At 35.3% G+C, this 18,038-nt stretch overlaps 1 protein-coding gene across 7 annotated transcripts in view; it reads left to right on the top strand.

Moving 5' to 3' along the window:
* The window catches only part of LOC140149264 (protein kinase C delta type-like), a 285,297-nt gene that overhangs the window by 213,414 nt on the left and 53,845 nt on the right, over positions 1-18,038 (top strand). For 6 of the 7 annotated variants that reach the window (XM_072171511.1, XM_072171512.1, XM_072171516.1 and 3 more), the window contains 3 exons: positions 7,732-7,931; positions 9,759-9,819; positions 12,053-12,070. In XM_072171511.1, the coding sequence (XP_072027612.1) occupies positions 7,732-7,931; positions 9,759-9,819; positions 12,053-12,070 (279 nt within the window). The remainder of the gene's footprint in view (positions 1-7,731; positions 7,932-9,758; positions 9,820-12,052; positions 12,071-18,038) is intronic. The other variant, XM_072171518.1, reaches the window with a different exon arrangement.

Raw genomic sequence — 18,038 nt, 5'->3', positions numbered from 1 at the left:
ACAATACAAATTGTCAGCCAAGTTTACATACTTTTGTCAGGACAGTGTCATTACATTCAGTGTTGATAATGTAAACAAAATATAGCAGACAGGTGCAAAGAGTGACCTATAAAGGCATCCTCAGATGAATTGGTGGAGGAGGGAGAACCTTAGCTGCATGCGTGGGATTATTGAGTGTGGCTGTATATTGACAATATAGTAATGGTTAAAATGTAGGGCCTACTTGCTTGAAATTGATGCGACCAAATTTCTACTTAATAACAGCTAAATAGATCTGTCTCAATGAAAGAAGTATAACAGGCAATGAATATTATATACATTATTTGTCTGAAATAGGTTGCTTTACAGAATGTTGCAATATGAGAAAAAACATGTGTGACTTCATCCCATTGTAACCCAATTCAGATAAACCTTTTCCCCCCTAGTTGTTTTATCCAGGAAAATGTGTCTCAGAGATTTACTGTAGATGTCGTTCAAATACCTTCCTTTTCTATGTTATATTATACTCTATAATTAGTTGTATTGATTTCGTTAGAATTGGGATTGAACTCCATAAGACATTTTTCATCCTACCATAATTACCACCTTAGTTTCAAGAGACCATAAAACTAGGTCACCAGGTTAGTAAGTATTTCAGAAATTGTTATCCCTACCTTTTTCACTCTTGCATGTGTGCTTTAAGTACTGTGAAAGAGACTGGGCTTGTGATGCATCGGCCAATGAGTATTTATTTAATTCCTGATTTGATAGCCAATCAGGAGCTTGGAACCTGATTTGATCAGCCAATCAGGAACAATTTTCAATATTATAGCATACTTGCAGTATAACATCCACAAAATAAAATGAGGAAATTGTTATTATTAGTTTAACTGTATACAGATGCTGTCTCATGACAATATTCTCACTTTAGGACTATAAACTGTGAGCTCATGAGGTGACAGTTAGGCCTATTGCTATGACTGCAGTTTTGCCAAAAAGAGGACCGTTTAAAAATAATTTTGTGAAAAAAATAGATTTTTCTTGCACTAAAATTGCAATGGGGTGTTTTAAATGCATCTCTAATAATATGGGTGTCTGACATTTTTCAGAGTGAAAAGATAGTGTCTACTTTAACAAGCACTAGTTGTTGTTGTTTACACTATGTTATCCCAAATTCAAAGGAGCCAATGCTTCCAATAATATTATTAAGTATTTACATAATGGACTGTCAAAGCAGACACTTGACTTGTTTTTAATAACCCATTACCATTATTTTATTTCTGCAGGCTTGCTTCTATGAATTTTTCATAGGGTGGCTAAGAAAGAGAATCATATAATATACAGGAGAAGGTGCTAATAGTTGGAAGTGTGAAATACCTGCTTGAAGTGAAAAGGTCCAAATTGAAAACCTTTTACGTTATTTATGTTTCATGACCACATTTGACATTTTAATAAGATAAATTTGAATAAGCAAAATCATGCATAGTTTTGGATCAGGGATTTTTTAAATAGAATTTAGAATGTATATATTCTGGAATTTGATAAAAGAGTTTAATTGTAATGCTACAGTCATAAGAGGGTGAGGTGGTCTAGCGGTTCAGGCATTGCGCTGCTGGCCGGAGATAATGATCTGCAAGAATATGAGCCTTGGGCTTGACTTAGGCGAGAATTCCCTTTCTCCCAAAATGTTCCTATAAGTTTGGAAATCCTGCAATCATGTTTAGTTATTTTGCAGAATATAATAATTGTAGAATTTCTTCTCTCCCCTATACACTGCTTAACGTGTGCAGATATAGGTAGTGTGTGTGCAACGTTTTGTGGTTCGGAAGTGTCAGAAAAGAAAAGAAGGACCATCCCCAGTTCTAATATCTGCAATCAATCCTAGGTTCCAAAATCATGCATAGGTAAACTGTGCACGTAAATCTTGTGTGATAATACTCATAAATTGAGGTACAGCATGTATGAAGAAGAAGAAGTATGCATGAGATAAAAGTGAAAATTATGGCAACAGCAACTCAGCAGCAAGTGACCTGAATTGAAGAGAAAATACAGGTCATACACATGGCATGGGTTTGTTCTGACAGTGTTCAACCACGTAAAGTAATTCCCTTTTATTGCAATTATTATGGATGATGTATTTTGTGGTATTTGTTCATATACCTGTGCAATAGCTTTTTGCCACATGCAGTAATGTATATATACAAAGTCATATTTAGAATTACCTGTTGATTATTAGAACATAAATATAATCTGTCCACCAATCTGTCCTGCCATTTGTCCTGCCATTTCAATCATGTTAGGTCTAAGGCTGTGCTAACACTTTTCTTTGATGACTTTGACCACAATTTTTTATTTTTTTAAATATCTTAAAAATTCAAGAATCTAAGCTAATTGAACAGACAGTAGTTGAGGTGTTACCCACTGCTCTCCTTGAACCAAAAAAAACTGGCTTAAGTAGGATTTGAAAAATGGCCACATGCAATAAATGGCCAGTGAGACTGAAAGGCTGTAATTTCCTGATATACCTCAAAAGACACTGATTTATTCATGTATTTTGGCCTATTTTATGAGGGTTCAGCCTCAGGAATTATCTGGATCTGCTAGTAGATCCACCATTCTCATTATCTCTTTTGTGTGTACATTGAACACTCTGTGATGGTTGGTTATATATATATTTACATTGGTTAGTGCACTAGTATGATATCCCATTCAACTTACAAGACTTGTATTTCATTTGAGTCAATATTGTGATTGTCAAGGTAACATTTGATCTAGTCATGCACAAGGAATCAAGGGAAATCAAGGCTTTGAACTGGCTTTATTTATGGATTATTCGTCTTTACTTTGTATTGCAAAGTGTATACTATTACTCAGGGAAAAGATCAAACAGTGGTGGATCACTAAGCTATTGAAGCTGTAGACAATCGCAACATAATAAGAAACAGCTTTAAAGGAGCACCACTCAGAGTCTGATTTCTCAAAGCTTGGCTAGTGATCAGGCTTCCTAGGCCAGCAGGTTAGCCCTACCAATAAGGATCCATTTTATTGATTTAACTTTCTAGGTGATGCATAATGTGAAATTGTAAGGACTGGTATATAGGGCTAATCACTAATTGGACTTAAGCCTGATGGTTTAGAAAGCCTGGCCAATAAGACATGCTTTGAGAAACTGTCCCTTAGAGTCTTATGTCTACAGTTTCTTGCATCATCATCAACAAGTTAATGCACCACCTCCTCCTCCATCTGAAGGGGTGTCATCCGGGTTGTATGGTATTGTGTGGGGCTGTTAGATAGGGTTAATGTTTTGAAACAAATTTCTTTTCCAAAATGTTACTTGAAATATGAAGAAACTCCATCCATTATTAGCATGGCTTCTTGACATTGTATTGAAATTACAGAACTGTAATCAACTTATCAGTGTTAGTAGTGGTGTTAAATTTACAGAAACAACTGATGTCAGATGATTATTAGAGTCGTGATGGTGACGATGATGGCAGTGATGAGGGATTTAATTTAGTATGAAATTCTCACCCCCTCCCGCACTCCACCAGTCAATGTTGTTTTGATACTGAGACAGGAACGGACAATTGGTCTAGTATTGGCTCCAACATTGCTTTGGGGGGTTGCAAGCAATATGAAACATTAATGTTTGCCTCTCATGTTACTTGCAATGTTTAAACAAAGAGCATGTTTCTATGGTATCAGTCACAGCAGAGAAGATGTAACCTGTTTACTTCTCATGTATATGTTTTTGCTTAACACGTGTGCTATGACCCAAAAAATACATCATCTCCAAATACACAGTTCAGTGACCTCGAGGCCTCCATTCAACAAGAAAGTTAACCTGTTGTTATAGAAGATCATGCATTTATACCAAATACACTCAGAGGTTAATTTATGAGTGCACAAACATTATAGGGTCAACAAACTGTGTCTTTATAATCCGAACAACATGTGACATATTTTTTTTAAGGCCAAATCGACTTTTACAATGTTTATTGAAGAGATAACATATGCATAATCTCAGTTTGCAAGTAGATAAGAGGTCAAATTTTTCCATGTTAAAAATAGAATTACATGCTAGGCATGTTTGTTCCTCTTTTTCGTTTGTGTATTAATCATCATCATCATCATCATCATCATCATCATCGTCATCATTATCATCTTTGATTTGATTTGATTTGTTCATCATCATCATTATCATCATCATCATCATCATCATCATCGTCATCGTCGTCGTCGTCGTCGTGGTCGTCATCATCATCATATCATCATTACCGGACTACTAGCCACAAACCCATACCAAGGAAAATAAAATATCAATTTTGCTGCAAGCCCTCAGAGAAAAGTAATATACAAATGTTTAAAATCATGTTTTATTACAAGGTATCTAATAGTAATAGGAATTTGCACACAACCATGACAACTGCTAAATGAAGAAAATATAGACTATAAAAAAGTCTAAAATGAAAATAAATGTTGTTCAATGTAAGAGTCACAACATCTAAGAGCATATGCATTGTCAATGCAATCCTCTGGACACCATACATTAGAACAGTATTCAATCAATGTAAGAGCCACAGCATCTAAGAGCATATGCATTGTCAATGCAATCCTCTGGACACCATATGTTAGAACAGTATTAAATCAATGTAAGAGCCACAACATCTAAGAGCATATGTATTGTCAACGCAATCATCTGGACACTATACATTAGAACAGTATTAAATCAATGTAAGAGTCACAACATCTAAGAGCATATGCATTGTCAATGCAATCCTCTGGACACCATATGTTAGAACAGTATTCAATCAATGTAAGAGTCACAACATCTAAGAGCATATGTATTGTCAACGCAATCCTCTGGACACTATACATTAGAACAGTATTAAATCAATGTAAGAGTCACAACATCTAAGAGCATATGCATTGTCAATGCAATCCTCTGGACACCATACATTAGAACAGTATTCAATCAATGTAAGAGTCACAACATCTAAGAGCATATGCATTGTCAATGCAATCCTCTGGACACTATACATTAGAACAGTATTAAATCAATGTGCAATCCTCTGGACACCATATGTTAGAACAGTATTCAATCAATGTAAGAGTCACAACATCTAAGAGCATATGTATTGTCAACACAATCCTCTGGACACTATACATTAGAACAGTATTCAATCAATGTAAGAGTCACAACATCTAAGAGCATATGCATTGTCAATGCAATCCTCTGGACACCATACATTAGAACAATATTAAATCAATGTAAGAGTCACAACATCTAAGAGCATATGTATTGTCAATACAATCCTCTGGACACCATACAATAGAACAGTATTCAATCAATGTAAGAGTCCCAACATCTAAGAGCATATGCGCTGTCAATGCAATCCTCTGGACACCATACATTAGAACAGTATTCAATCAATGTAAGAGCCACAACATCTAAGAGCATATGCATTGTCAATGCAATCCTCTGGACACCATACATTAGAACAGTATTCAATCAATGTAAGAGCCACAACATCTAAGAGCATATGCATTGTCAATGCAATCCTCTGGACACCATACATTAGAACAGTATTAAATCAATGTAAGAGGCACAACATCTATGTATTGTCAATGCAATCCTCTGGACACCATACATTAGAACAATATTCAATCAATGTAAGAGGCACAACATCTAAGAGCATATGTATTGTCAATGCAATCGTCTGGACACCATACATTAGAACAATATTCAATCAATGTAAGAGCCACAACATCTAAGAGCATATGCATTGTCAATGCAATCCTCTGGACACCATACATTAGAACAGTATTCAATCAATGTAAGAGTCACAACATCTAAGAGCATATGTATTGTCAATGCAATCCTCTGGACACCATACATTAGAACAGTATTCAATCAATGTAAGAGTCACAACATCTAGGAGCATATACATTGTCAATGCAATCCTCTGGACACTATACATTAGAAGAGTATTAAATCAATGTAAGAGTCACAACATCTAAGAGCATATGCATTGTCAATGCAATCCTCTGGACACCATACATTAGAACAGTATTCAATCAATGTAAGAGCCCCAACATCTAAGAGCATTATGCATTGTCAATGCAATCCGCTGGACACCATACATTAGAACAATATTCAATCAATGTAAGAGTCACAACATCTAGGAGCATATACATTGTTAGTACAATCCTCTGGACACCATACATTAGAACAGTATTCAATCAATGTAAGAGTCACAACATCTAGGAGCATATACATTGTTAGTGCAATTCTCTAGACACCATACAGTATAACATTATCCAATGTAAGAGCCATCATACATTCTCTTTGGCCTTTTCCAAGCAATTCCTGGAGGTAATATATATACAAGATTTTAAACTTCTGCACACTATATCAAAATATACTGCAAGCACCATAGGATCCTGCTCAAGTCAATATCCCATAGCATATTCCCTTCAAAACTGTTATCTGTTCTCAATTAGACTTGGTAACTAATGAAGTCTTGGCCCCACAAGAAAAGGGCACATGGGGGTTTAGTTACCCAATTTCATGCTTGTATGCTCACATACTGTTCCCTGTTGTATGGTTCCCTGTTTTACATTGAATCTTGTAAGGTTATCAATATCTAATTTGGCACAGGACAACCAGTGATCCAGTTTCATAAGTTATAGTCTCAGTCGAATAACTTCTTTAGTGAGCATCCTTATGTTTTAGGCAGTTAGTATTCTTTGATTAGCATGTGTACTGTAGCTGTTGCAGTATTCCTCATTTGAAGTCATTATAGATGCCTTACAACACAGTGAAATATAGGCTACTGCTGCTCCTATATAGTTATACTTTTTGAAATGGATAGAAAGCCAATAGCTCTATAGTAATGTAATGTGTGCCATCAGGTGCACAGGTGCTATTGGCTTCTATGTAACTTTGTATACTGTATAATGTTCACCAGAGATGCACTTAAAGGATCTAATGATTTTGGTGTGTGCAAAATGGTGGTGCAGCACTGCCAATTTGAATATCATGAAATGGCAATCGCTTGGTTGGAGAGGAGTATTGATTAAGCAATCTCTCGAGATATCCGTAGGGTCCGTCATGGTTCATGCTCCGAAAACATGGAATGGGGAATTAAGTTACAATTGACCATTTAGAGGTAACTCAGACAAGTAGATAGGACTTGAGGAAAGCATATAAGGTCAATAATGTGCCCCAATTTTGAGATTCTAACATCTTTTAAGGATATATTTTTTATCTTGGTATTGTTGAAACTCCATGGAAATAAAAAACTGACTAAATAACATAAAAAGCACTCACTTTACAGTCAGTGCAAATTTTACTCATCAATGTGTAATGTAATTTTGTTTTCTGTATAGAATTACAATGTGATCTAAAGAGGAGAATGTGCATCCCTTTTGCTTGCTAAATTGGGAGACTTGTTTTTGAAAGTAGATCGCTCTATTAAAGATTGAACTGTTACATGGGTCTTTCTTGAGCAGTCATGAAAGCCCATGTGAGTTACAAGTTGTTACATGCATGAAAGCACTTTCACAAAATTCATATTAATGGTAAACCAAAATGAGGATACCCTAGCCTCAAATGATGTTTGTTCCATTTTACACACAGATTTCTTGGAATTTCTTTATTTGATTTGACTAAAAGGGACTTTTTTCTTATAATTTGAAGTCAATACTTCCTATGTACAAGATTTAATGCTATATCAATTCCCTTGGCAGGTGGAGGTACTCAGCTTGTACAGAGAAGGAAGACAGTATTCCCAGATTGGAACAAATGCTTTGATTCACATCTCTACGATGGCCGTGTCATCCAAGTCATCATCAAAAACAAACCAAACAAGTATCTGTGTGAATGTAGTATGAAAGTACATGACTTAGCTAAAATGTGTGGCACAAATGGCGACATCAAAAGTACATGGGTAAGTATGCATGAAACATGAAGGTTTGTGAGTTAGCGAAGTTCTTTTCATTTAGTTAACCTTTCTTTGGCAGACGGGTAGTTTGCATGAAGGTTGTAAGTACCTTTGTGTTTCTTTTTCACATTATGACTTTTTTAGGTAGTTGGTAGCCAAGACTGAGGTAGGATAGAGGTTCTAAATGTAATATAGCAAAAATATTTCAATTTAATTCAGTATCAAAGTTACGTAATGTTACTATGTTAACGGGATCACGCGCTAGAGTAATGAACCACGATCGAAATGATCACCACATAAAGTATATGGCACTCAAGGCATACCAAAGTAGGGTGATCCGGTAACCAAGAGAATTACGTAACCACTTCGATGCTGAATAAACTTACTATTGTCAGTTGTCTTCACTATTAGGTAGGTGCCAAATGTGCAACATGAAGAGTATCTTATCCCTTATAAATCATTCCTAGAAACAAGATACTGGAGTGAAATGCTATTGTGAAATTACACTCGCCAAAACACACTCCGCCTACGAGTTCTCACAATGCCCAAAAGCACTCAGCAAAATCTAATTTCTGTGGAAATCTTGGGTTTATTTATGATGCTCATTACCACACTGTAATCTTAGATATCAAATCTAAGAGATTGAATCGGCTGCCTCCAGGCTGCGCATCTGTAGATTGCTATATTTCCGGTGCACACAAGAAAAAGAACTGTTTATTGTGGACATATCTTAACTTGGATACTCATGCTTTGAGCTTTTTTTTTTGTAGCATGATAATTGAAAATATTCTGTTTTCTATTTTTTCTGATCCAAGGAATTAGGTAGAGGGTACAACAAGAAATTGCATTATTGTTAAATTGAATATTAAATTGCAATATTGAAGAACAATACTTGTTGATTCCTTTTAGATGGGAATCTTTGAGATACATTATGTTCTACAAAGAACAAAAAAAGGGACTACTTCGGGATTCTTCAATTTTTAAGAACCAGTTTTCTTTGAAGTGAGGGTTTCACATACAGGACAGCAAGAACACTTTTTGCTAAGTAACGTATGATTATGAAGTGAATGACCTGTAGTGATCATTCAGTTTCAGGTATAAAAATAATAAATGTTGTTATTGCACCTTAAATGATGTTCAGAGGTATTGATTGGGTGAGTTAAATTCCAAGCTCCAGGGATGATTTTCAATATATTAGAAATTATTTGAAATTAATGTTTGTACAGTGTTGAATTATCATAGAGCCTATACTAAAATTATGAATGGTCAACAGTATACATGTATACCTTGCATTTAGTATAATTAAAAATCATAAGCATGGTGTGAATTTCCCCTGATCTTTCATAACGCTCAGTGGGATTAATAATGAAATATCATGAAATGTAATTAATTAAAAAGCTAAATATTACAAATGGTGGACTTAGTGCAAGAACATCATATCTGCATTTGTTGCCATTTTGCAGTAGATGCATTCTTGTATTTACTTACTTATTGTTTATAAATATGATTATTTAGATAAAATTAACTAATTGCTTAAATTAAGACTTGTAAAATAGCTTAAAATGTGTGCATTTTATGGCATTACTTATACATGTATTTAGTTTTCTAGGGTACCTTTCTTATTAAGACTATGTTCAGCTACAGAAGAAATGTGACTTTTGATATGTGAAACATCAATTTATTATAAGAGAGTATAATTTTTATCATTTATCATCTAAAATTGGCAAGTATGTGGTCTAGTTTGTAATCAGTAGCTCTGTAATTCAATATGTACACAATGCCAATATTTAACCTTTTCTAACATCTATTTGGCATTATTTGTTCTTGATGCAGCTGGATTTAAAACCAAGTGGTCGACTTCAAGTGCAACTCAAATGCTTCTCAGAAGAAATAGGTGAGTATTTATCATGTTAGCAGCTCTCAAGCTGTCATATGATGACACACACAGTGTGTGCATCTAGGCTCTAACCTCAAAGTTCAATACACTCTTTTTGCCGACTTATTTGTGGAAATTAGTTTAAATTTATAATACTATATCCAGGATTAGAATCTTAATTTAGTTTAAATTTATATCTTAACTGATTTAGCAAACTATTGGTATGTTTCTACTAAGCACCCTGTATTACCACAGCGTTGTTCCCAAGTATTTAAAGCTTTACCTGGAGCAGGGTGAGAGCAGGCGGTACATAGGGCCTATTTTGAGCTACCCCAATACTTGATGACTGCCCCAATATTTCTTGACCTTACAGCCCTGAAAGAGCCAGCAAGGTACAGCTGCAACAAATCAAGCCTGTTAAATGTATGCCCTGTGTGCTAATTGTTCCTTAAAACCAATTCCCCAGTAAACCAGTATTTTCCACTTGTGTGCAAAAGATGTATCTTGCTTCTTGCATACACAGGAAGTACAGGAAACACATTTTGTGTAATGTACTACTGTGATCTTTAACCTACCATGGACCTTCCAGTAATCTGGTACTGAAAACCAGTTCAAAATGTATGACTGTTGATGATGATGTTACAATGCATCAACTGGTATTTTGAACCTGATGCTCTTCTACTTGGTCTGATATGGTGATACCTACCCAGCGTTGTTACCTTGTATCACCTTGCCTCATTCTACCAACTTAGTGCCCAGTAGAAACATACTAATTGAAAGTGTTTAAATGTTGACCTTCAATGGTTCAACCCCCTTTTAATCACCTTTCAGTGATTAATTTTGAATTAAGAGCCAAAGTGCTTTGCTTTGCTATTTGGCAAAAGCTTATACAAAGTTTAGTGCTGCTTTTATTAAGCAATTTATAAATGTGCTACAGGACAAGCATTTCACAATCAAATCCAATTTGTTTATAATTGCTGTACACCCAGTTGCAACAACTGTAAAATCCCCTACATCTAAAGAACTTCAAATGAGCAAGGTAGCTTTATATAATTTGATCAAATTAAAAGAACCATATTACAATGAGTAAGTGATTTCCTTTCCACAATGCTGAGTTGCAATCATATTGCTGCAAGATATTTCACTGTCTCCATCAAAGGTCAATAACCACAGGCGTAAGCATGTACGTTCTCGCTCAGCGATGCATGTATTTCATCAGCGTCTCTTCACAATTTCAAGTTGTTGTCAAATATTTTGCCAATTTCTATGGCATAGTAGTATATTTATATTGCATCATTTTTCATCTGTAAGAAATTCTGGAAATGCACGCAGTTTGTGACTTTTGTATTTGAGTGTATGTACAAAAGGGTTTGCCAGACCTTTCTTTCTGCAGTTGCAGTGTAAGACAGGAAGTAATATTTCATCTTTATGGATTTTGCTTTTATTCCTATTTCCAGAAAATTCAGAAATAAGTTTTCTATAAAACAAATAACAGTGGTGCACATTTCTGGAAAAACACTCAATTATAATTATATGAAGTAGCCTAAATTGGATAGTATTTAAAAATGGCAGGAATTGTCAACACCTTCAGAGAAGTAGTATTTTTCAATGGATACAATTTTATGAGATGCAAGAAAACAAAATTTTTATATGGGACACTTAGCTCCTCAATTTTCTGGACTTGGGATTGTAAGCATTATTTGGAAACAAATTTGATGGATTTACATTTTCTTGTAACAATTACATCAATATCACATGAACTTGCAAAATTATATTTTTGTAGAAATAGAGGGGATGACTTGTACTCTTAAGATAATATCATATATGACCCATTATACCAAAACATGGCAGTTGCCACAACCCTTAATTTAAAGATAATGATGAACAAATGAAGAAAACGATAAGGCATTGGTACTTTGTCATATAAAATAACTATTTTACATCCAACATCACTGGGTGAGGAGTCACTTTAAATCATAAAAGCAGCTTTATTATATATTTAACTTGGTTTCAAAATCTGAAAGTTCATTTTTCTAGACATCTGCCATGTATTGATGTGATGGGTGAAATGGATATTTTAATATTTTATTATTAAGTTGTGAATAATTTTGTTTTTTTAAGAAATACTTTTCTACTTTAAAAGGTAATGGTTAACAACATTCTGATACCATTATAATCATTTGACCCAGTTTTGATTTCTCATGTTTACCATTCAATTTTATGTTTTATTTTATTTTATTTCTTTTTCCAGGGAGCTCTAACCAAGCTGGTAAAGATATACATCCTTTTTATTCATTTAACAATAACACACTAATACGCCATGTCACAAATGTGAAAACAACTTTATTGAAAATTAAATATATTGAAAAATGGAAGTGGATGTTTTACAATGTGATGGAGAGAAATTGATGGTATACCATACTGCATTTCATTTATCATGTACAACAAACATCCACTACCATGACTACAAGTACAAAATGTTTAATTTTCAATATTCATGGAATATGATAAAAAAATTCTCAACAACTTTTGGATTTGAAACGTAGTGTTGTGAATAATTCTACTGAAAATTTCACATTGCTGTTGTAACTAAAACAGGCAGTGAAATTATCAAGTTCTTGCGTATGTGGCATTGCATTAAAAGATGCAATATACAGAAACATGAGAAGTACAAAACTCAGTCCATTTCATAATAAGACTTTTTCTTACATAAGTCTTATGTTTGGAAGTTTACGATAGTAAGCAGTTTGTATAAATAGACAAGAACCATTCTATATATCATATGCGTAGTATAATAAACTCCTGAATGTATCACTTCAAAACACAATTTTGTAATCATAGCAACTTAGGCATAGATTAATAACACACAGATTGGAATATTCCATGCCTCTGCTATCTAAGCGTGCTTGAATTCAGCTGATGCAGGTACAGCGTTCAGACCTGGCGACATCGCTCATCTCACGCGCAAAGTTTCTAAGTATGAACTTAGGTTTCTTTGATCTAAGGTCAGTGCACTTTTCAGTCCAAAACAAACAGTCTGAAATTAAAAAATTTAAAATATACTTTAAAAAACATTTCTGCGTCAACCCTGTGGAGCAATGCACTAAGATTGGTTCATTTTCGAGTAGTAATTAAATACCCAATCTTCACATCTACTCCACATTCAGGTATACAATGCACTATAATTATTTGTACCAAGTGAGACAGCGCCCTGGGCAAAAATTAATAATGATTACACTTAGGCATGCACCGTCTTGCTGAAACAATGCCTCTATTCCTCATTGTGAATAAAAAATCATGCACCAATCCATTAAAGCATGCTAAATTCTTGAACCTTTGAAACAGATGTGCCAATGTTGCATATTTTGTGCGCATTATTTAATACTACACATGCAAATAATATTTGTACTTATACACCATTTTGCCATTACCTCAGTTTTATGCCAAAATTATCTGCCTTATCCTATTTTAAACAATCTATAAAAAAAATGCTTGCTCCATTTTTAATATGCAGAAAATAATTGCTTTTCATTCAGCCAATTGCATAGACATTACTTACCCCAAAAAATTATCTTGAAAAATAATTCTGTTGTTCATGTTTTCAAGGCATTATATAAACTCCATAATTTACTGGTTCACTAGAATCTCCTTTGTAGGTACATATAATTAGGTTATTGCTATACCCTGAATTAGTATCATGAATTTGTCTTTACTCAGTGAAAGTAGAGCATTGTATTCTGTTCTCATTTCCACCTTTGTCATCACAAACTTTAATTAAAAAAAGCTTTCCGAGAATGCTTTGAATCAATAGTTTCTACATTACTCTGTCAGCTCAATAGATACAGAGTAAAGTCATGGATTTTGTAGAAATAGGAAGAAATGTGTTCCATGTGTATTGATGATGCTTGGTTTACCCAAATAACGAGAGACGAGATGTTTGAATCAGACTGTTTGTAAGGTGAGGAGGAACTCATTCTGGATGGTGTAGTTATCTAGATTTTGTGTGTATCCATAGGTAAGCTTACAGGTTGTTTGCCACATATGGATACATTATACACAAAGCTGAGATGACAGGTGTATTGACTGAATACACTCTGTTGCAGTCTACCATCTATAGCACTGATGTGAAATAATCTAGACCAGGAAAGGCTATTACTTGTCATCACTGTCCTGCTTTCTTCAAAAACATCCATTCACCATCAGTATCAGAGCATCATCAATTTGCTTAAAGCCCATCTGGGATCATTAGCCACTTCCAATTGCATTGCACATTCTTGTGTGAGCAATGAAGCTAACCCAGCCACATGCATGTCTGCCGAAATAAAGCAGTATATTATGTCAGTGTGGTTAAAGAGGCAGAACAAGTCCATATAGGTTCAAATGGACAGATTTTGCTTTCCTAATTAAAACCAATATGCGCTGTCATAATTCACAGAGCAACATTTATTGAGTAATCATTTGACTGTTAAAATAAGCCCAGACACATCTTGATTAATGAAACTTACACAAAAATCACAGCAGCTGAAGGAAGTATCCCATCATGCATTGCAGTGTATCTACTTGCTCCATAGTAAATGTATATAAAATATATGGAAGAGCCACGTAGATATCGAGAACTATATGGATAGTTTATACTACTTTAGGGGTTATACTTTTTCAAACAAAAGTCATAAGCACCCCTGAAGTAATTGAAAGTTGCAGTGAGGGATTTTGTGTATATTTTCTATGGCACATTCAGACCTATTTTGTGGCACCGCAAAGCATAACTGGACACTCCTTCAGCTGCTGTGCCCAAGAATAGTGAAATGATACTCAGTTCATAAATGGCTGCCTTGTGAATAAATCATGCCTATTACTGCTATGACAACCAGAGATTTTGTTTTGAAGTGTACATGATGCCCCAAATAATTTCTTATACTCTAACATTAGCAGCATTTATTTTGTCTACACAAACAAATTTAGCTCACGCTATTGTAACCATCTAATTAGCTCATCTATATAGGGATCTTTTCTCTGCTAACATAATTCCTTTCATCAAATCTTTTCATGTATAATGTAGATATTGACTAATAAATGAATGAGTATCGGGTAATATAATCACTGCTTTGACAGGTTGTAAGAGAACCATGTAGGGTTTTGTTTTGATTGATTGACAACATTCACTAAGGTGTCTAGGGATTTGTTTAGTTAATGACAAAATGTTAGTGAGATATAATGCCATTTTAGGGATGTTACCACAGAGGAAATAACATTCCTGTCATTAAGAGACTTCCGAGACTAAGCTTACTACAGTCATTCAACTTTCTTTCCCCAATACGAGCTATATCCATACTCATGTTAAATTCATGTTTCTTTTTCTAAGTGCTTCATTTACTAGATGTTAAATTTTACCTTTAAACCATGCAGAAGTGCTTTCAACATTAATGATTGTTGTGATTACTTGATTATTATGGCCATTACTTGATAGATCAGTCACAATTCTTAACATAAGTGATCTGTCTTGATAATGACAAACAAACAACTTGTCAGTATCAGTGCCATCTCAATAGTCTCAGGTTTACCTGCACAGTTGATACTCCTGAGACAAAATGAATGGTGAAGTTGTGAGTTATTATTATTACCCTGAATACAACATTTTGAAATAAATTCAGATTACTTGACATTTATACATTGCATACATGGTATTTTAAGCCGGCTTCACAATTTTTGTGTATTTGCTGATGTATAATGTAATGGATGTCCAGATTGACTCAAGTCTTGAATTATCAGCATCTTATATGGCTGATTGAGCAAAGATGAGACTAGGGGTGGATTTCACAAAGAGTTAGGATGCATTGCAAGACTTACACCATGGTGAATCTTACATCTCATTTGGCTGATTGAGCAAAGATGAGACTAGGGGTGGATTTCACAAAGAGTTAGGATGCATTGCAAGTCTTAAACCATGGTGAATCTTACATCTTATTTGGCTGATTGAGCAAAGATGAGACTAGGGGTGGATTTCACAAAGAGTTAGGATGCATTGCAAGACTTACACCATGATGAATCTTACATCTCATTTGGCTGATTGAGCAAAGATGAGACTAAGGGTGGGTTTCACAAAGAGTTAGGATGCATTGCAAGACTTACACCATGGTGAATCTTACATCTCATTTGGCTGATTGAGCAAAGATGAGACTAGGGGTGGATTTCACAAAGAGTTAGGATGCATTGCAAGTCTTAAACCATGGTGAATCTTACATCTTATTTGGCTGATTGAGCAAAGATGAGACTAGGGGTGGATTTCACAAAGAGTTAGGATGCATTGCAAGACTTACACCATGGTGAATCTTACATCTCATTTGGCTGATTGAGCAAAGATGAGACTAAGGGTGGATTTCACAAAGAGTTAGGATGCATTGCAAGACTTACACCATGGTGAATCTTACATCTCATTTGGCTGATTGAGCAAAGATGAGACTAGGGGTGGATTTCACAAAGAGTTAGGATGCATTGCAAGACTTACACCATGGTGAATCTTACATCTCATTTGACTGATTGAGCAAAGATGAGACTAAGGGTGGATTTCACAAAGAGTTAGGATGCATTGCAAGACTTACACCATGGTGAATCTTACATCTCATTTGGCTGATTGAGCAAAGATGAGACTAGGGGTGGATTTCACAAAGAGTTAGGATGCATTGCAAGACTTACACCATGGTGAATCTTACATCTCATTTGGCTGATTGAGCAAAGATGAGACTAAGGGTGGATTTCACAAAGAGTTAGGATGCATTGCAAGACTTACACCATGGTGAATCTCACATCTCATTTGGCTGATTGAGCAAAGATGAGACTAGGGGTGGATTTCACAAAGAGTTAGGATGCATTGCAAGACTTACACCATGGTGAATCTTACATCTCATTTGGCTGATTGAGCAAAGATGAGACTAGGGGTGGATTTCACAAAGAGCTAGGATGCATTGCAAGACTTAACCATGAGTTTTACATTTATATGCTAGAGTTACGATGGGTTTGAACTTGAATAGATGCAAGGACTTATGATGCATTGTATCTCAACTCCTACTCATCAGACTCACAGCGAAGTTTTTATTGAAATCTCTACATCAAAAGACTGCTTTAAGAACTAATTTAAAACACAGAACACTCAAGGAGTGGCACCATGATGAATCTTACATCTCATTTGGCTGATTGAGCAAAGATGAGACTAAGGGTGGGTTTCACAAAGAGTTAGGATGCATTGCAAGACTTACACCATGGTGAATCTTACATCTCATTTGGCTGATTGAGCAAAGATGAGACTAGGGGTGGATTTCACAAAGAGTTAGGATGCATTGCAAGTCTTAAACCATGGTGAATCTTACATCTTATTTGGCTGATTGAGCAAAGATGAGACTAGGGGTGGATTTCACAAAGAGTTAGGATGCATTGCAAGACTTACACCATGGTGAATCTTACATCTCATTTGGCTGATTGAGCAAAGATGAGACTAAGGGTGGATTTCACAAAGAGTTAGGATGCATTGCAAGACTTACACCATGGTGAATCTTACATCTCATTTGGCTGATTGAGCAAAGATGAGACTAGGGGTGGATTTCACAAAGAGTTAGGATGCATTGCAAGACTTACACCATGGTGAATCTTACATCTCATTTGACTGATTGAGCAAAGATGAGACTAAGGGTGGATTTCACAAAGAGTTAGGATGCATTGCAAGACTTACACCATGGTGAATCTTACATCTCATTTGGCTGATTGAGCAAAGATGAGACTAGGGGTGGATTTCACAAAGAGTTAGGATGCATTGCAAGACTTACACCATGGTGAATCTTACATCTCATTTGGCTGATTGAGCAAAGATGAGACTAAGGGTGGATTTCACAAAGAGTTAGGATGCATTGCAAGACTTACACCATGGTGAATCTCACATCTCATTTGGCTGATTGAGCAAAGATGAGACTAGGGGTGGATTTCACAAAGAGTTAGGATGCATTGCAAGACTTACACCATGGTGAATCTTACATCTCATTTGGCTGATTGAGCAAAGATGAGACTAGGGGTGGATTTCACAAAGAGCTAGGATGCATTGCAAGACTTAACCATGAGTTTTACATTTATATGCTAGAGTTACGATGGGTTTGAACTTGAATAGATGCAAGGACTTATGATGCATTGTATCTCAACTCCTACTCATCAGACTCGCAGCGCAGTTTTTATTGAAATCTCTACATCAAAAG

The sequence above is a fragment of the Amphiura filiformis genome, chromosome 3 (genome assembly GCF_039555335.1).
Source record: "Amphiura filiformis chromosome 3, Afil_fr2py, whole genome shotgun sequence".
In the NCBI taxonomy this organism is placed as follows: domain Eukaryota; kingdom Metazoa; phylum Echinodermata; class Ophiuroidea; order Amphilepidida; family Amphiuridae; genus Amphiura; species Amphiura filiformis.
This window is presented reverse-complemented; position numbering and strand designations above follow the sequence as displayed.